Source organism: Candidozyma duobushaemuli (genome assembly GCF_002926085.2).
Source record: "Candidozyma duobushaemuli strain B09383 chromosome Unknown G_B09383, whole genome shotgun sequence".
Taxonomy (NCBI): Eukaryota; Fungi; Ascomycota; class Pichiomycetes; order Serinales; family Metschnikowiaceae; genus Candidozyma; species Candidozyma duobushaemuli.
In genome coordinates, this window is record NW_020289896.1 from 18,138 (window position 1) to 38,884 (window position 20,747).

At 49.3% G+C, this 20,747-nt stretch overlaps 3 protein-coding genes across 3 annotated transcripts; all 3 read left to right on the forward strand. All coding sequences in view use genetic code 12, as the record gives it.

Moving 5' to 3' along the window:
- On the forward strand, positions 1 to 2,016 carry CXQ87_005016 (uncharacterized protein; the record flags this gene model as incomplete). The annotated part of the gene is made up of 1 exon (XM_025483445.1): positions 1 to 2,016. One exon carries the CDS (start codon positions 1 to 3, stop codon positions 2,014 to 2,016), a length of 2,016 nt encoding a protein of 671 aa, XP_025335680.1.
- Positions 2,017 to 6,245: 4,229 nt separating this feature from the next.
- CXQ87_005017 (uncharacterized protein) lies at positions 6,246 to 10,307 on the forward strand (the record flags this gene model as incomplete). The annotated part of the gene is made up of 1 exon (XM_025483446.1): positions 6,246 to 10,307. One exon carries the CDS (start codon positions 6,246 to 6,248, stop codon positions 10,305 to 10,307), a length of 4,062 nt encoding a protein of 1,353 aa, XP_025335681.1.
- A 4,686-nt stretch (positions 10,308 to 14,993) lies between these two features.
- CXQ87_005018 (uncharacterized protein) lies at positions 14,994 to 20,615 on the forward strand (the record flags this gene model as incomplete). Its single annotated transcript, XM_025483447.1, has 1 exon — positions 14,994 to 20,615. The coding sequence occupies one exon, from the start codon at positions 14,994 to 14,996 to the stop codon at positions 20,613 to 20,615; it is 5,622 nt and encodes a 1,873-aa protein (XP_025335682.1).
- Positions 20,616 to 20,747: the final 132 nt, after the last annotated feature.

Below are 20,747 nucleotides of genomic sequence, written 5' to 3' on the forward strand. Positions count from 1 at the left end.
ATGCCTGAAAAGACCCAGCCTGCGTCTAACGACGACAGAAGCTCTTCTAACAACAGCAGATCCAAGGGTATTGACCAGAAGGCCGATTACTTCCAACGGGTATCCAGTGAATCCACCACCGGATCAGAGGAGGTGGACCCACTCAAGAAGTCCTTTGGTATCAGAAAGGCTGAATTACAGACTAAGCAGTATGACACCCGTCTTCTCAAGGGTATCTACTTCTTCACCATCTTCATTTGTATGTACATCAACACCATCGAGGGTAACGCCTTGGACGTTTTTGTCGGTTATGCAACTGAGTCTTTCAAGCAGCACTCCTTGATGAGTACCATTGGTATCATCAGAAGAGTCATTGCTGCTGCTTCCTTGCCTGCCTATGCCAGATTGTCTGACATCTTTGGTCGTCTTGAGTTGTTTGCCATATCTCTTATCTTCAGAGTTGTCGGCCTTATTGTGATGTCTCAGGCGACTGACATTAATCGTTACGCTGGCGGAATGGTTATCTACTCGATCGGTACATCTGGTGCCAGAATCTTGTGGCAGATTAACTTGTCGGACGCATCCACTTTGAAAAACAGAATGTTGGCCATCTGTATTTTGAACCTTCCTTCCATTATCAACACCTGGGCATCTGGTCCTATCGTGGACAGTTTGATCGAGAGACACGATTGGAAGTTCGGTATTGCCTTGTGGGCTTTTACCTTCCCATTGGTTGTGTCACCATACATGCTTTGTGCTCTCCATATGAGAATCAAGGCTGGAAGAACCGATGAGTGGATGGAAATCACCAACGAGGAAAACGACTATGCTATCTCCAAGAGCAACAGAGTCAGCCGCTACGAGGAGCTCAGAAAGAGCGGATCCACCGGTTTCATGTTCAACATCAAGCGTTATTCTAGTTATATTGGTTTCTGGTTTTACGAGACTATCTGGAGGGTTGATTTCATCGCATGTCTTCTCATCATTGCTATCTTTGGCTTCATTTTGGTCCCATTGACATTGGCAGGTGGAACTTCCCTGAAATGGGCTGAGGCTCAGACAATTGCTCCTTTGGTTATTGGCTTCTGCCTTATTCCGGTGTTCATTGTGTGGGAGATGAAGCTCGCAAGAAGCCCATTGATTCCATTCCCCTTGTTGAAAGACAGAGGTATCTGGGCTGCGTTCACCATGGGTGTGCTCTACACTTTTGCCGGTGGTATGCCCAATTCGTATGCTTATCCCGTGTTGCATGTGGGAATGAACGCCAGTAGGGTGGTTGCCACAAGAACACCATTGTTGCTTCACTTTGTGTGGGCTTTAACTATGCCCGTGGTTGGTTTTGTCGTTTCGAAGGTAAGAAGAACCAAGATGTTTATCTTGTTTGGTGTGATGATCTGGTTCGTTGCAATGGGTGTGTTCTTGCACTTCAGAGGTGACAATGACGGTCTTCGTGGTAAGTACTACCGTGATGGTGTTGCCGTTGGTTTTGTGTTGCTTGGATTGGGCCAGGGCTTCTTCACCAGACTTGTGTCGATTTCTGCCCAGACTTGCACAAATCACGAGTACATGGCTTCTGTTACTGCCTTGTTTGCTGCAATTTACCAGCTTGGTGGTGCCTTTGGAAGGTGTGTCACTGGTGCTATCTGGACACAGACCATGTATCACAACATCAGACAAAACATGATTGACCGTGGCGTTGACCCATCTTTGGCAGAGAAGGCTTACGAGGCTCCTTACAAGTTTATCAAGGAGTACACTTGGGGTACCACTCCCAGAATTGCCGTGGTTTTGGCATATGCAGATGTTCAGAGAAAACTTTGTATCGCCGGTCTCTGCATTTGTGTTGCTGCATTGATAAATGCTCTCTTCTTGAGAGACCACCGTCTTGCTAATGCCCAGTCTTTGGAGGACACTGACGAGGAGCAGGCTCTTGCTAAGCAAGAGAACAAGGGCAAGATTGTCTTTACGAACGATGACGATCCTATCTTCAGATTCATCAGGAAGTGTTGGAAGAAGGTGACGCCTCAATTATCATGAATTAATCTGCAATAGTTACATAGTTTAAAGTTTGGATAAGCTTTACGGATGTAGTATGGGAAGTGTCACTCATAGTGGAAGAGTCAGAGCCTATTACAACCTGACAATTGCGTCAGACCGTTTGTGATTGGATTCTAAGGTGATATAATAAAACTTGGAGTTATTTCAGGTTGAAGACTAGCTAAAATGTCAAGGGTCCTAATGGACCCTTTGACTTCTCGGCTAAAGTTGTAGACCCTTAAACCCTTCTGTGGAATGCATGGTCGAAGATCACTGGCAGCTGCATATGCATACCTGCAGGTTCGACCTTTCACGCATACTGATACAGATATTATGTCGGTCGCGGAAGTTAGAGCAGCACAAGCCTGAACTGACAGATTCGGAAAAGCGGGGCATAGAGCCGTGAGAAAGCCTCTCTAAAAATTGAGTTGATTTTTGTGATCTTAAAAATTGTCACAATTGACATTCAAGAATTACAAAGAAGTAGACAAAAAAGACTATGCTTGAAGTCACTGAAATTCATGATTACTCCTCATAAAATCGGTCGGGAATGTTGGGCTTCGCGTGTTTCACCTGGATGTCATACTAATTTCATTTGCATTGCATTTTACATAAGTCGTCCAGTACAGGACGTCTCCGACACGCTGAGGATTCTTCGGCTGTGGAAGCCTGTATAGCTGCATTGTCAGAACCAGAACCCGTATTTCCAAAAATTTTCATGAGATTTTGGGATTTTTACAAAGATGGAGTCCGTGAATGAAACAACATAATAGAAGCTCTAGCTCAATTACGTGCCAAAACAAGTTCAATGGTATAGCTATTTGACTGAGGCTCGGACCTCTAAGAACCGAGGAATAAACTAGGGAGTCGAAATTGCCTTACACTTTCGGAAGCCCGGCAATTCTTTATTAGTATCGCTGGAGCATGAGTAGGCTATGGCATCCTGAAATTGACAAATGATAACTTATTCAGTTGTTCCAGCTAGACAATAGACAGACATAAGCGAAGTGAGGGGTTCTCTAATGGAGACAATAAAAGATTGGATTTTCGACGTTTGAACTAACAATGGATGTATTCAATAGTTAACATGGCGAGGACATCAAGCAATGCTTTATCATCAACTTCTGTGTTCTGATTTGGAGCTAAGTGCATTATGTAATGGAAAACTGGAGCCAAAATATTCGAGGACGCATCAATCAGAAGCTTTCGCTTACCTTCAGCACAAGGCTTACCAATTGAGCAATGGAATAGGTTTCTAGAAGCCAGAATATAAGGTGAACCAGCAATCTGGCTATTAAAAACTGCCTTAGGAGCTGTTAAAAGCGCTTTCAGAAGGTGGAGGGAAATTATTGTTGCAGCCAGAAAATGGCGGATACATATCTATCGCCAAATGATTTTCTACTTGATTGCTGGCTCCTAATCACGGTGGGAACGTAATCACAATGAGCAATTTAGCCGCTATTACATCATCTTGAGGCCGCAGATCGCGATCACCTCACACACATAAAGTGGTTTGAGCCATAGCGAGAATGGCTTGGATGTTTGCTTTCATCAATTGTAAACATTTTTGCAGTCTTTTTGAATTGCTCAAAAGCCCTTTTTGCATCTGCCCCAACGTGGCTTCTAGATCCCTATCTTGGCCATGTACGGTCGTCTAAGTCCCCTGCCGCCTTGTCGCCAAAAACGAAAAAGAAAAGAAGATTAGTTGTTTTTTGGAGAGAAGAAAGTTTAATGGTTTTAGGAACTGAAGAGAAGCTTCTTTGGGAAAAATTTCTTGATACTCGAGGAAGATACAATTGATGGATGACCCCGACTTTTGATCACATAACTATACTTGTAGCAGCCATGATTTGTAGATATATTTCGAAAAATCCTTTCAAAATTTGCGCTTGTTGGCTTCCAGAATAAACACTCAGGTCGCCTGAATTGAACAAGCACATGTATTGGATCCTTTTTCAGCACACGCGGGGTGGTTATTTCAAGTCTACCTCTAGAGATATTGATAGCTAATCTGACGAATTAAGAGAGGAATATTTCACTTCAATTCTCCCAAATTTACTTGGATTGATGGCAAAATAAACTATCCACATATCCATAATAATTTAGGCATTTTTTTTTTTTTTAAGTCGCCCAAATAGAGTCTCTCAACACCAATTCCCAATATAGCCCGTCGTCCGCTTATACTGCAAAAGATCCAAAATCACACAATTGCTGTCTCCTATCCTGATTTTTTGTTCTCCATTGTAAAACAAAAATGGCGCTGCCACGCGTTCAAAGACAAAACTCGTATTTTACGAGCTTGAAAGGTAAAATAGGCTTTACTACGGGAAAACTGTACAATTGAAACCTAAAAGCTAAGATCAGATCTTGACATTTCTTACACAGAAGACTAGTGAAAACTTACGGGAAAATTGTCCGTGAATTCCCGTCCATCTCCATTTCCCAGTAAACGAACCTAGAGTCAATCGAGAAATTGCATGGCAACTTCGGCCTCCCCTAAACCCGAACGGCAAACCAGTTACCGAATTTGTTCTCCACCTGCCGTTTTTATTATTCGTACGCTCAAACCTCACTGCAAGGCAAGTATTCTTACATTGAGAGAGGCGCATACATCGAATTTGGATACAGAAAAGCTCGTTCCGAAGCAGGCTCAGCAGTTTACAGCGATTTTCGACAATAAAGGTACGATAACTCTCTGCTCGGATACGCAGCATTTGCAGCTCGAGGACGGGCAGTAATGCCGCAAAAGCCAAGCGGTTATTCCCAGGGCGGATTTGTTCCGGGAATGTGGAGATTTGTGGTGCTGTCTGTTTCATGGCTTAGACGCCGCACATGCGAACCAAGGGTCAGATCGACCGCCTTAAGGCCGTAGAGAGCAGAAAGCTCCAGCTGTAGAAAGTTGAATGCGTCAAAATTTTTCACACTCTGCAAAAAAACCAAACTTCATACGGCAACGAGTCGACATGTGCTTCTCTCGCCTACATGACGATGCATGCAATTGTGCATATTGATAGCACCGACGGGCCGCATAGCCGCCGTAGAAAAAGGTGAACAAGGTTTTATATTAGGAAATGTGGGATGGAGAGTGCAGCACAAAGCGCCTCGGGCTATCAGGGTGAAACGGATCTTGTGGTCTGGGCTTTTTGTGTACGTACAGAACACGTTCGCTTCTGTACAACCTGCCTCGATAAAGTACCCAGCAAATAGGCTTATTCGAGGCATGAACGTCCAGGTATGCGAGTCTAGGCCATGCGTTTTGAGTGAGGCTCACATAAGATGAATTTCCTTCTTTTCTTCAACTTTGCCCGGTTGCAAGAGGGATGATATCACGGACAACGCCAGACCTTACGCACAGAGGCTATACGATTCGTCAAAAGCAGAAATTCACTCATGCGAGCCGCCACACACCCCCAGTCTTACCCAACACGCCAAAACAGGAAACCCTTTTCACGGTTACGAGATCTCCACTTGATCAGGAAAAGGTCACGAGCGCAGCTGCGGCCTTTACTGGACGCAGTTTTAGTCTGTAGAGTTCTAACCATGGATTTTATTTTTTCTCGCAGTGTAATTGGTTAGCCCCACATTTCGACTGCAGTGCGTCTCGTAATATTGGGGTCTTGAGTTTCTGAAATTCGGCCAGGCCAAACTGGATTATAATATTGTATTTGGATTTTCCAAACGACAAGCCGGTCGATGCCACTCGAACGCTTGAGACAATAGACCTTGCTGACCATGTGAGACAAGGACGAAAGCCAGGATGCATTGTGGGGAGCTATGGGCTTGGTGTATGCGTGGAACATGACACAAGACGAATTGAGATACGACTGTGCTCGACTTGGCAAGCCCTATTGCAGCAAATTTCACACTCGCTAAACAAAAAAACCTACTCGTCCATTTCCTGCCCTAGGCGGACTTTGGCGGCATGCTTTTCGAGTTCGGGGCCACTTCAAGAACAACTGCGCATTCGATTGACTTATCCACTCTGCATGGAGCTGCGTGTTTAATGCATCTTGCGGAGAGCCATGCAGTCCACGATGTTTAGCTGCAAAAACTTCCTTGCCAGAACCAATAAGTTTCTAACCCACCGACCCGATTGGTCTTTGGCGGGAGCTGCGTCCTGCTTCTGGCATGCCTTTTCCTGTTTTGGGCGTTCGGGGAGCTCAGCAGACCCAAACGTATAAAAAGTAGCACCTCCTCCAGCATTTTGCATCCATTCTTCAAGCCATACAATGAAGTTCACCAGTTCAATTGGCTGGGCAGCTGCTGCGCTTTACGCCTCGACAGCTTCGGCTTTGCAGATCACTTCTAACACTACCACCTCTGGCAGCGGTGGACAGATCAGCGACGGTCTTTTCATCAGCCCTGATGTCTACCTCCGTATTGTCGGTACTTCGACCACCAGAATCTCTGGTGATGCCGACATCCAGGGTGACTTTTTCGTCGAGTCTTCCTCTGGTTTGACCGCCAGTGTGTCGTTCTCCTCGGGAAGTTTCAACAACGCCGGTAACGTGATCTTCAACGGTACCAACTCCCTTCTTGGAACTTACTACAACTTGGATGCCAGCACGGATTTCCTCAACAGTGGTAACATGTGGTTGCAGTTGAACGGCTACAACCTTATTTCGCCAATCTCCCTTACCAGTGGTAACCTTTTCAGCTCTGGTACTTGGCAGAACACCGGTAGAATCCACTTGATCCAAGAGGCCGGTGCTGCTTCCACCATCACCATCTCTGCCAACGACGGTGGTGTTGTCAACGACGGTACAATTTGTCTTGAGAGAATGAACTGGGACCAGTCGGTCAGTATCAACGGTCAAGGTTGTGTCAACATCGGTAACGGTGCCAGAATGACCCTCACCACTCTTGGTTACACCACCGACGAAAACCAGATCTTCTACCTTGCCACCGACAACTCTTCTGTCACGGTCAGCTTGGACGCCAACACTGCCGCTCAGAGAACCTATACTGTTGGAGGTTTCGGTAACGGTAACAGAATCAGAACTAACCTCGGTTTCACTAGCTGGACTTACGCCAACGACACCCTTTCGCTTACTGGTCTCCTCGGTCTTTTCAAAATTAACTTGAAGATCGGTACCGGCTACGACACCGCCTACTTCAGCACCAACGGTCTTGGTAACGGAGGTACTTACATCACGTACAGCGAGGCTGTTCCAGAGGCTGAAACACCCCAGAAATGTTTGTGTTTCGACCCTCCAGCCGAGCCTCCAGCTGAGGAACCGTCTAGTATTGGTCCTTCCTCCTCTGACGCTGCTTCTTCTTCTGAGGCTCCAGAGTCTTCTGTCACTGACGATTCTTCTGTCACTTCGTCTGAGGCCACCTCTGAAACCGATTCTGAGGCTGCCACTTCTGAAACCGATTCTGAGGCTGCCACTTCTGAAACCGATTCTGAAACTGCCACTTCTGAAACCAGTTCTGAAGCTGCCACTTCGGAAACTGATTCTGAAACCGCCACTTCTGAAACCGATTCTGAAGCTGCCACTTCTTCTGAGGCTACTTCCGACGTCAACGGAGTCACAACCACGTTCACCACCACTGACTCCGACGGCAACCCTGTGACCGAATCCGGCGTTGTGGTTGTGACGACCGATTCTGCAGGTTCTACTACTACATCAACATCTCTTTTCCCAACTGACGCGGGTGAGGTGACTACTACATTCACCACCACCGATGCTGACGGAAACACTGTGACCGATTCTGGCGTTGTTGTTGTTACTACTGACTCCGATGGAAACCCAACGACTTCTACCTCGTTGTTCCCCACTGATGCTGGTGAGGTGACTACCACCTTTACTACTACCGATGCTGATGGAAACACCGTGACTGAATCCGGTGTTGTTGTGGTCACTACTGACTCCAACGGCGATGCTACTACCAGCACCTCGCTTTTCCCAACCGATGCTAGTGAAGTTACCACCACTTTCACTACAACTGACGCGGATGGAAACCCCGTTACCGAGTCTGGTGTTGTTATTGTGACCACCGATTCCGACGGTTCTTTGACTACTTCCACGTCTCTTTACCCTACTGACGCCAGCGAGGTGACCACCACTTTCACCACTACTGATGCTGATGGTAACCCAGTCACGGAATCTGGTGTTGTTGTGGTTACAACTGATTCCGATGGATCTTTGACCACCTCCACGTCCCTTTTCCCTACCGATGCCAGTGAAGTCACTACTACTTTTACCACCACAGATGCCGACGGGAACCCAGTTACTGAGTCTGGAGTTGTCGTGGTCACAACCGATTCTGAGGGATCCTTGACCACTTCTACTTCTCTCTTCCCAACTGACGCTAGCGAGGTCACCACCACCTTCACTACTACCGACGCTGACGGAAACACACTTACCGAGTCTGGCGTTGTTGTCGTTACCACTGACTCTGACGGCTCCTTGACCACCTCGACTTCCCTCTTCCCTACCGACGGTGTGACTACTACCTTCACCACCACCGACGCTGATGGAAACCCTGTGACTGAGTCTGGTGTAGTCATTGTTACTACCGACTCCAACGGTGCTGCTACTACCTCCACCTCCTTGTTCCCAACTGGCGACAGTCTCACCACCTTCACCACCACTGATGATAACGGCAACCCTGTCACCGAGTCTGGTGTCGTTGTGGTTACTACTGACTCCGATGGCTCTTTGACGACTTCTACTTCCCTTTTCCCAACGGACGTTGACGGTGTCACCACCACTTGGACTACCACCGATGCCAATGGCAACCCAGTCACTGAATCCGGTGTCGTTGTCGTTACTACCGACGCTGAGGGCTCCTTGACTACCAGCACCTCTCTTTTCCCAACTGATGGTGTGACTACTACCTTCACTACTACTGATGCCAACGGTAACACCGTCACTGAGTCTGGTGTTGTTGTTGTCACCACTGACTCTAACGGTTCGGCTGTCACTTCCACCTCCTTGTTCCCAACTGACGTTGATGGTGTTACAACTACCTGGACCACCACTGACGCCAACGGTAACCCTGTTACGGAATCCGGTGTTGTCATTGTTACCACCAACCCTGACGGTTCCGTGGTCACTACCACCTCTGAGTTTGGCTCCCCAACTGAGGTCACCTCCACTTGGACTACCACTGACGCTAATGGAAACCCAATTACCGAGTCCGGTGTTGTTATTGTCACCACTGACTCCAACGGTGCTTTGACCACTTCTACTTCGGTTTTCCCAACTGATGTCGATGGTGTCACCACCACCTGGACTACTACTGACGCCAACGGTAACCCTGTTACTGAGTCTGGTGTGGTGATCGTCACAACCGACTCTAACGGTGCTTTGACTACCTACACTTCCGAGTTTGGTGCCCCAACTGAGGTTACTTCTACCTGGACCACGACTGATGCAAACGGCAACCCAATCACCGAGTCTGGTGTGGTTATTGTCACCACTGATTCCGAGGGCTCCTTGACCACCTACACTTCCGATTTTGGCTCTGGTGTCACTGAGTACACCTCTTCTTGGACCACCACTGACGCTAACGGAAACCCAGTCACCGAGTCTGGCGTCGTTGATGTTACTACTGACTCTAACGGCATCTTGACCACTGTCACTTCCAAGTTCGACCCAACAAGATACACCTCGACTGTCGAGTCCACAAACGGTCACGGCGACGTCACAACCCAGACTGTCATTGTTTGCGAGACCACTGCTCCTAACGGTGAGTTGACTGTTTACACTACCGTCTGCCCTGAGACCGTCGCTGTGGAGTCCACCCTCTCTGACGGCTCCAAGACCACTCTTACTGGTGCTATCATCGAGACCACCATCCACGGTGTTGTGACTTCTTACACTTCCGTGTGTCCTCCAGCCACTACCTTCGTTTCTACCTACGAGACTACCAAGGACGGCAAGGTTGAGACCACCTCCTGTGTTGTTGCTGTTGAGACTGACGTCTACGGTGAGGTCCACACCTCCACTGTTGCTGAGGCTTCTTCCAGCTTCGTTTCTACTTACAAGACCACTAACGAGGAAGGTGAGACTGTCAACCTCACCAAGACCATTGTTGTGGAGACTGACGACTCTGGTAGCGTCCAATCTACTGTGGCTGCTGAGACTACCACTGCTCCAGGTGCTCCAGGTGCACCAGGTGCCCCAGGTGCTCCTGCTCCTGAGAGCACTGCCGTTGTGGCCACTGTCGGCACCTCTTCTGTTGCTCCAGCTGCCCCTGTGAGCGCTTACGAGGGTGCTGCTGCAACCGCTAGATTCGGCCTTGAGTGGATCCTTCCTCTCGGTCTTTTCGCCCTCTTTTAATTCTAGATAATGCTTCTAGCTATTGTTGATGTTTCGGTCAACGCATGGATTTTACTTTTGCTGCTTGCAGCCATTTTCGGTTGCCTTTCATTCGAGTATATTTAGATACCCTTCATTCGGTTATAGATTTCAACAAGATTTTGAGTTTCACATTCACGCAAGTAGATGAATTGATTGGATAGTCAGGCTACAGGAACCGCTACCGACTCTTTAAGACACACTATAGATAAAAGGGACGTTAGAAATATCTCGGAATTTATGATATCGTTATTTTTTAGGCATGTCTGTGTTTTCTAGAAGCTGTCGATATTTTCTAGATGCAACTTTTAGTTGCATTATTTTCTGTCTGCGGCGATCGGCTAAAGTGTCCAGATATCAAACACATTTTAGGAAGGTCAATGAAGACAGGCTGGAAGAATGTTAGTGCCATCGAAACTTTTGAAATAATTCAGTGCTCTAAAGTTGCATTCATTGGCAAATTCGAAGATGTATTCGTTAGTATATCGTCGTCCGCATTTCCGAGAACCAGGGAAAGTCAGAACTTGACACTTTGATTGTACAAAAATTCAATAGTAGCTGGAAAAAATCAAATAACGAGAAGAAAAAATCCAATCATGACGGAACAGTCCCAATAATCCTTGGCCTCGAATAAACTGCTTGGCAAGTATTGGCCGACCTGATTTACGATAGAAGAATGTTGTATGCTGAGCGGCAAAAATCCATACTGTCACAAAGTTGCTCCCCCAATCAGTTTGAGCTTCATTGCATAAGACTCGTTTCATCCCAGCCAAACCGATCTGATTGCTATCTTGGACCGGTACTCTAAACTACTTGGTTAGAACCTGGCAAGACCGGTATTGCGAGAGTACCAATGTAAATGAGAAGCCGTCTCCAGAGGCAACGTAGAAAATCTTTTATTTCAGTGTTCAGAATTGCCACGCTTCCCTTCGGCACATACGGCGATTAAGTATCACGATACACCAGAGTTTCTGAAATTCCACTACTCGATTCTGGCAGAAGTTGAAGTTCATGTAAAAGCATGTGCTTAAAAATATTTTTGTGGCTTCGAATTCAGGGTTCTTGATAATCGTGATCTTGCAGTGACAGGCGAGTTTAGGGTAGCCGGTGTATTTGCTTATAATGAGCCTCTTGAATCATGGAAAGCTACAGAATTCAGGTAAAAAGTTAAATGGTTTCCATGACCCCCATTTTCATAGTTATGAAGCGCTCTCTCTTGCATCACTGACAATGACGTAAGACACCAACAAACCTGCTCAAAAAAACGATGAAACGCCATTTTTACAATAACCTCCAGCTCTCCACTTATGAAACCACTGACGAGCAGGCCTGACTAACCAAGACCATTGTCGTTGGTGCTGCCTATTCCTCTGTTGCCGAGGAGTCTACACGTGCGGCTAATTCCGGTGTTTCAGATGTTCCAGTGCTATTGCTACTTCATATGCGCCTTCTTGTGGCTGATGAGTTTGTGGCTGATGAGTCTTCTAAAGCCGCTCCTTCTGCTTCAGTAAGCGCTTTTGTAGGTGCCGCTTCCTTGGTAGATATGGCCTCGAGCGGATCCTTCCTCGGCTTCTAGGCAACTTATCTAATAGCTGGACGGCCAACACGAAATTCACTTTGCCGTCCGACGTCATCTTAATTGAATGTTCGTTTTTAAAAAAAAAAAACAAAAAAAAAAAAAAAGCTGCATGCAGCGTTCTTGAATACCTTCGTTCGCTTATAAACACCATTTTTATCACTTGTGTTTCAGATTCGCCCAAAATGGCCAAGCGCATACCCAATAAAGCGTGGCCGAATTGCTGTCCCACGAGGCTTTGATCAAGACCATGCTTTCACAGGAGGTGGATTCGATTGTGGAGACGGGAACGGCGTAATTTTAAGCGTGATTATCACAATGTCTCACCATGAAACAGACCCCTGAAACATGTTGAGCAAGTGTAGCTGGGGTCTGGGGGTAGAAAACCAAATGCATATTCTATTGTTTCATGTGGGCAGTGAGCGTTCGGTCGCAGATGCCTGCATTGTCGGCCACCTACTGCATTCGCCGAAGCATGCCAAACCCTAAAACCACCAGGGCTCATATAAGGTTTCAGAACGCAAGGTCAGATAGCAGCTGTGCAAAATAGACTTTAACGGCGAAGTTCCCCTAATGCTCATGACGTGGAGATGGAAGCAAGTGTGAGGGGCAGCAATGGAAGAAGGTTTCAGACGGTAACGAGTAAGCGTGGATAAGAAAAGTGGGTTGAAGTGTAAAGGAAGAGATTTCGATACCTCCAACTTCACCGTATCATAACCTCACCGGTAAATCTCGCCTAGCCACGCGGGACTCAAAAACATTCCGTAAATTCAATCCACAAATCCCCCAAACTCACCCTCGTGCACCCTTGAGTTGCTAAACGGGCGTCGATGCTTAAATTTCAGCCACCGTAACTACGCAACCTCGCCTGACTCTCCTCAGCAGATCCGCAGACACAGACATCGCCAGTATCCCGCCCGGCCAATGTGTCTGATTTGCGTCATCTAGACCGTGCTTTAGCCTCTGTAGCGATCCTGGTAGCCGCCTGGCGTAGCAAAATAGACTGTGGCTGAAAAGAAAATCGACAATTCCGCCAACAGCCGTATGTGAAGGGCACCTAAACGGGTCTAGGGAAGCGCTCTTTGGTTAAGCGAGGAAGCGCATACCAGGAATCCAGAAAATGACGAATTGAATTCACAATTGCAATCACGGCTCTGACGTTTACGAATTAATTGCAATAGGAGAGTCAGCTTCTGGTCTGAAGCCACAGATGCCAGTTTAGCCCTGCGTGCAGCGAACTACTGTAGTACGGTGTATCCGCAGTGACGGCATTTTCAATCACCACCACATGGATGTGGCATCCAATGAAAACAACGAAATCTGCATCCATCACGAGCACATTTTTTCTTCTCATCACTGTCACGATTCTCAGAAAATGCAATGTTTCGTCAGTCGCCTGCGTTATCGTGAGGTCTGTAGAGAGGGTTCTTGATTCTACGGCATCCCCAGGTTCGGGTGAGCGCATATTGAGAATCGGCCCGGGCTTCACAACACTGGTTTAGGCGCCTGTGCATTTGGTTCACAGGTTTTTCATGATTTTGCCGGGAAACGACAGGCGAGTGGAACAGGCGGGGGTGCTGTTGAGGCAGTTTGGCTTAGCAGCAAACGAGCAGTTTTCCGGAAGAAAGCCATCCGGGTGGCTGCCCTACGGGTAGGTGGAAGGATGTAGGCCATGCAACAAGATCGTAGCACAAAACAGGTGTAGAGCACAAAGACGGTGAAACAACACAAAGCGGCTAGGCAGTGTCACAAAAATGTGGCAAGGCAATTCCTCCTCAGTCGCAGTTTGATGAACAAATCCGTTTATTTGCAGCAATGCAAGTGAGGATTCGGCAGAGAAGAGCCCAATGTGAGCTATTCTGGGCAGCAAACAGAAAGCGAGGCTTCCCAAGAAATAGCCACGCAGGTCGGGCTGCAAAAAAGGCCCTTGCGCAGCAAGCCGTAGCGTCCAAAGCCGTACGGTGTGCACGACGAGTCTTGTGTTGCTGGAGGCGATGTTGAAATTTCAGAATTCAGTGAAGGCCTTTGGAGGGTTCTTGGTTTGGCGGGCATTGTGGGATGGTAGGGTGGAATAGTGACTCGTTTGTCTGCAGGTCGGGCGTGGTTTACGAGAACAATGGTGCCGGGTAGCGGAGGGAGTTTCCGAGACAGGGCGAAAAATGACAAAGCGAGCGAAGCAGGGTGGCTTACTGGAGATCTGGAAAAGAAGACAGAAAAAGAAAGGCTGACGGGGTGGCACACCCCGACAAGCAAACTGCCGGCCAGACGGCTACCTAGCACCCAACAGGGAGGTAGTCGTATTCAAGGTTCAAAAAGTCCACTTCTTTTGTGGAACTGGAAAATCAGCATTTTTTCGTGCCAAAATCACATTCCAGAATCTCAAAAACGTATCGCAGCTATAGCGGCCGGTGTGGCTGGTGAGCACAAGCGAAAGCCAAGCCCAGATGGCGACGGGATTAGAGCGCAAATCTTTCGGCCAGAGAGAGATCTTTTGAGATCCGGCGTGGCTTATCGGCCAGAGGCCAGTGGCTTAACCCTGGAAATTGGCTTTGACTTCTCTTGACTTGTATGGTGGAGCCCGTCTAGGGTAGAACGGAGTGCACTGGATTCGTGGGGCTGCACGACGAATGCGAGGGACTGAAATAGGAATGCCTGGCGTGCGCCGGAAGCCAGGGTCATCCGAAGGGTCCTCACAGCGACGTGCAGTCGATCTTAGTCAGTGGAGAAGCCCGCCTGACATCAAACCACAATGTAAATCTCCATATACGAACACAGATGGGGCGGGCCCGTGTGGTCGATCTGGAGCCCCATGGAAGTATAGCAGCGGGACGATCGCCCGTACAGCGCCGTGCAGAAGGCCCTGCGGGTTGTGCATAGCCGCGCAGCGTGCATGCGTCTTGAGAGACTACATCTTCTCTGATAGAAGCAGCCTTGGGGCAACAGCAGCAAATACAATCCTTTCCACAATGCATGCAAATCACCCCCACGTATTTTTTGGGCTCAGCTCCCGCCTCCCATAAATAGTCCCGAATCCTCCCACCCTTTTCCCCGTTTCTTCTTTTCGTTACTTCTCTCAATCTCGTTAGACCCCAATGTTCCACTATCGAGGCTGGCTCGCCGCCTTGCTGCTCTACGTGGCAACGGCAATGGCATTGACCATCTCAGAAAACACAGTCAGCACTTCCACAATCAGTGCGTCCTTGGGCAGTCTCACCATCAACCCCGATGTGTACTACTCCATCGTCAACAACGCCCTCACCACCTTGGGCGGCAGCTTGAACAACCAGGGTGGTTTCTATGTCACCTCGTCTAACGGCTTGATCTCCTCTGTGGCCCTCACCTCCGGCACCATCACCAACAGCGGTGACTTGGCCTTCAACTCCTTGAAAGCCAGTGTCGTGAGTAACTACAACTTGAACTCCATCGGCTCCTTCTCCAACACCGGTGACATGTGGCTCGGTATCAGTGGGTACTCCTTGACCCCGCCCATCACCTTGAGCTCGGCCACAAACTGGGAAAACTCCGGCAAGATCTACCTTTCCCAGGCCTCCGGTACCGCCTCCACCGTCACCATCTCCCAGGCCTTGGGCTCCATCACCAACGACGGAACTATCTGTGTCCAGCGTTTGGACTGGACCCAGACCACCAGTATCACCGGTTCCGGATGTATCAACATCATGAACAACGCCGAGCTTCTGCTCCAGCTCAGTCCTTGGTCCGTCTCCAACTCCCAGACCATCTACCTTTCCGATTCCTCCTCGGAATTGTCCGTGTTGGGATTGTCCCAGAGTCTCACCGGTACCAAGACCTACAACGTGGTTGGTTTTGGTGAAGGCAACAAACTCCGCGTCAGCACTGGTTTCACCTCGTACAGTTACTCCGGCAGCACCTTGACGCTTTCCTTCTTCTTGGGTGTCTTCAAGATCGCCTTCAACATCGGCACGGGCTACTCCTCCTCGGGATTCTCCACAAACGGTGTCGGTAAGGCCGGTACCTCCATCTCCTACTCCGGCGCCTACCCTGGCACTGTTCCATCCGAGTGTTTGTGTTCCGACTTCCCTGAGCCAACCACCACCCCATTGGCTTCGTCGACCTCCAGCTCCAGTTCTAGCAGCTCTGTCTCCTCGACAGTTACCTCCGAGTCCAGCTCCGAGTCCAGTTCCACTGCTGCCTCGAGCTCTGAGCCAGCTACCAGCTCGTCTGAGTCCTCGACTGCACCAACTGAGTCTTCTAGTGAGTCTTCCACGGAGTCTTCTACCGAGTCCTCTGCAGCACCAACTGAGTCCTCAACTGAGTCCTCAACTGAGTCTTCCTCGGCTGCTCCATCTGAATCTCCAACTGAGTCCTCTACCGAGTCCTCTACTGAATCCTCGACCGAGTCAGCTGCTCCAACAGAGTCATCTTCCGATGCTGCTGCTCCAACCGAGTCCTCTGACTCTCCTGCCGAGTCCTCTGCTGCTCCAACGGATTCCTCCTCTCAGGCCGCAACTGACGCTCCAAGCTCGTCCTTGGAGCTTACCGAGTACACCACCACTTTCACAACCACCGATGCTGACGGTAACCCAGCTACCGAGTCCGGTGTCGTGATTGTCACCACTGACTCCGATGGTGCGTTGTCGACCACCACCTCCTTGTTCCCACCTCAGCTTACGGAATACACCACCACCTTCACTACTACCGACGCTGACGGGGACCCCGTGACTGAGTCTGGTGTTGTCATCGTGACCACCGATGCAGATGGTGCTTTGTCTACCACTACTTCCATCATTCCTGCAGACGCTGCTACCAGCTCAGCTGCTCCAGAACTCACTGAGTACACAACCACCTTCACTACTACTGACGCTAATGGTGATCCTGCCACCGAGTCTGGTGTTGTCATTGTTACCACTGATGCCGATGGTGCCTTGAGTACTACTACCTCGTTGTTCCCACCTCAGGGGACCGAGTACACAACCACCTTTACTTCAACTGATGCCGACGGTAACCCAGTGACTGAATCTGGTGTTGTTGTGGTCACCACTGACTCCGACGGTGCTTTGTCCACCACTACTTCGTTGTTCCCACCTCAGCTCACTGAGTACACCACAACCTTCACCACCACTGATGGTAACGGTGACCCAGTGACCGAGTCCGGTGTTGTCATTGTCACTACCGATGCTGACGGTGCCTTGTCTACTACAACTTCGTTGTTCCCAGCAGATGCTGCCACCAGCTCGGCTGCTCCAGAGCTCACTGAATACACCACGACGTTCACTTCAACTGACGCCGACGGTAACCCAGCTACTGAGTCCGGTGTCGTGATCGTCACAACTGACGATAATGGCGCCTTGTCGACTACCACGTCTTTGTTCCCACCTCAGGGAACCGAGTACACTACGACCTTCACTACCACCGATGCCAATGGCAACCCTGCTACTGAGTCCGGTGTCGTGATTGTTACTACTGACTCCGATGGTGCCTTGTCGACTACCACGTCTTTGTTCCCACCACAGCTTACTGAATACACCACGACGTTCACCACCAGCGACGCCGATGGCAACCCAGTCACTGAGTCTGGTGTTGTCATTGTCACTACCGATGCTGACGGTGCCTTGTCTACTACAACTTCGTTGTTCCCAGCAGATGCTGCCACCAGCTCGGCTGCTCCAGAGCTCACCGAATACACCACTACTTTCACTACTACCGATGCTAATGGCGACCCTGCTACCGAGTCTGGTGTTGTGATTGTTACTACGGATGCTGACGGAGCTTTGTCAACTACTACTTCATTGTTCCCACCTCAGGGTACCGAGTACACCACGACGTTCACCACTAGCGACGCCGATGGCAACCCAGTCACTGAGTCTGGTATCGTGATCGTTACCACTGACGCTAACGGCGCTTTGTCTACTACGACTTCTTTGTTCCCTACAGACGCTGCTACCAACTCTGCTGCTCCAGAACTCACTGAGTACACTACAACCTTCACCGCCACTGACGCTGATGGCAACCCAGCTACCGAGTCTGGTGTCGTGATTGTTACCACCGACGATAGCGGAGCTTTGACTACCACCACTTCATTGTTCCCACCTCAGGGAACTGAGTACACTACGACCTTCACTACTACCGATGCTGATGGCAACCCTGCTACCGAGTCTGGTGTTGTGATTGTTACTACTGACGCTAATGGTGCCTTGTCGACCACCACTTCTTTGTTCCCAGCGGATACTGCTACCAACTCGGCTGCTCCAGAACTCACTGAGTACACTACAACCTTCACCGCCACTGACGCTGATGGCAACCCAGCTACTGAGTCTGGTGTCGTGATTGTTACCACCGACGACAACGGAGCCTTGACTACCACCACTTCTTTGTTCCCACCTCAGGGTACCGAATACACCACCACCTTCACTACAACTGATGCCAACGGCGACCCAGTTACCGAATCTGGTGTGGTGATTGTCGCTACCGACGCCAACGGCGCTTTGTCAACTACTACTTCCTTGTTCCCAGCCGGTGATGGTGCTGCTCCTACCGAGTACACCACTACTTTCACTACTACCGATGCTAATGGCGACCCAGCCACCGAGTCGGGTGTTGTGATTGTTACTACCGATGGTAACGGAGCTTTGACGACTACTACCTCGTTGTTCCCTCCTCAGGGTAGCGAGTACACTACGACATTCACCACTACTGACGATAACGGTGACCCAGTCACTGAGTCTGGAGTTGTTATCGTTACCACGGATGCTAACGGAGATTTGACTACTACTACTTCTTTGTTCCCAGCCGGTGAGGGTGCTGCTCCTACTGAGTACACCACCACTTTCACCACCAATGACGATAACGGTGACCCAGTCACTGAGTCTGGAGTTGTTATCGTTACCACGGATGCTAACGGTGCTTTGTCTACTACGACTTCTTTGTTCCCAGCCGGTGAGGGTGCTGCTCCTACTGAGTACACCACGACCTTCACTACTACCGATGCTGATGGGAACCCTGCTACTGAATCTGGTGTCGTGATCGTTACTACCGATGCTAACGGAGCTTTGGCTACTACTACTTCTTTGTTCCCAGCCGGTGAGGGTGCTGCTCCTTCTGAGTACACCACTACGTTCGCTACCACTGATTCTAACGGTAACCCAGTTACTGAGTCTGGTGTTGTTATTGTGACTACTGACTCCGAGGGATCCTTGTCTACCACCACATCCTTGTTCCCTGGCGCAGGTGAGTCTGAGTACACCACTACTTGGACCTCCAACGATGACAACGGAAACCCAGTCACCGAATCAGGTGTTGTGATCGTCTCTACCGACCCTAACGGTGAGTTGGCCACTACCACCTCCGAGTTTGGCAAGGATGGTGAGTCTGAGTACACCACTACTTGGACCTCCACCGATGACAACGGAAACCCAGTCACCGAATCAGGTGTTGTGATCGTCTCTACCGACCCTAACGGTGAGTTGACCACCACTACTTCTGAGTTTGGCCAGGATGGTGAGTCTGAGTACACCACTACATGGACTTCTACCGACTCCAACGGTAACCCTGTGACCGAGTCTGGTGTCGTCATTGTGGGTACTGACTCTGACGGAGCTTTGAGCACCACCACCTCTGAGTTCCCTCAAGCCACCGAGTTCACTTCCACCTGGACCACTACGGATGCTAACGGCAACCCAGTGACTGAGTCTGGTGTTGTTGGTGTATCCACCGACTCCGAGGGCTCATTGACATCCTCAACTTCCGTTTTTGGCAACGAATACACCACCTCTTGGACTACCACCGACTCTAGCGGTAACCCAGTTACTGAGTCTGGTGTCGCTGTTGTCACTACTGACGCTGAAGGATCCTTGACCACATCCACTTCTCAGTTCCTCGGTGAGGGCTTGACGTCGTTCACCTCCGCTTTCACCACTACCGACTCGAACGGTGACCCAGTCACTTCTTCCGACTTGGTGATTGTCACTACTGACTCTGAGGGCTCATTGTACACCACCACCTCTGCTCTTGGAGGTGCTGAGTACACCACTACTCTCGAGACCACTGACTCCACCGGTGGAGCCGTGACCAAGACTGTCGTTGTCTGTGAGACCACCGACTCGGCTGGCTCTTTGACTACCTCCTCATCCGTTCTCCCTGACATCACTACCCTTGTTTCCTCCAAGCCTGACGGCTCTGAGGCTACTTACAGTGCCGAGGTCATTGAGACTACTGTTGATGGTACCGTCACCTACTACACCTCCATCTGTCCTGAGGAGACTACCTTCGCCTCTACTGGTGAGGATGGCAAGGAGACCACTTACACTGGAGTTGTTGTTGAGAGCACCGGTGAGAACGGCTCCTTGACCTCCTACACTTCCATCAATACCCCTGCTGGCGAGTCCCCAGCCGCCGAGTCTTCGTTTACCTCATACTACGAGACCACTGCTGAGGATGGCCACGTGGAAACTACTCTGGACGTTGTTGTTGTGGGTACTGACTCGCAGGGCGAGCCATTCACCTCTACTATCGCCGGTGAGTCCAATGGTCCTGAGCCTGTTGCTACACAGCCTGGCTCTGCTGCCCCAGCTGAAACCACCGGTGCTCCAGCTGGCTCTCAGACCACTCTCGACACTGTCTACACGTCTGCGGGCGGCTCTGCTGCTCCAAGCGTATCGTCATACGAAGCCGGCGCTTCTTCCACGAAGTTCAGCGCCAAATGGTTGCTTCCCTTCGCTTTCTTCGCAATGATTTAAAAGTGATGCCCTTTAGCATACACTCTTCCCTTCGATTAATTCATTTTTGGCATTTCCATTGCCTCGGCATTTTCTTAATCATCGTTACCACAGATTTAATTTCGTCTAATAAAGTTATTAATGTATAAAACT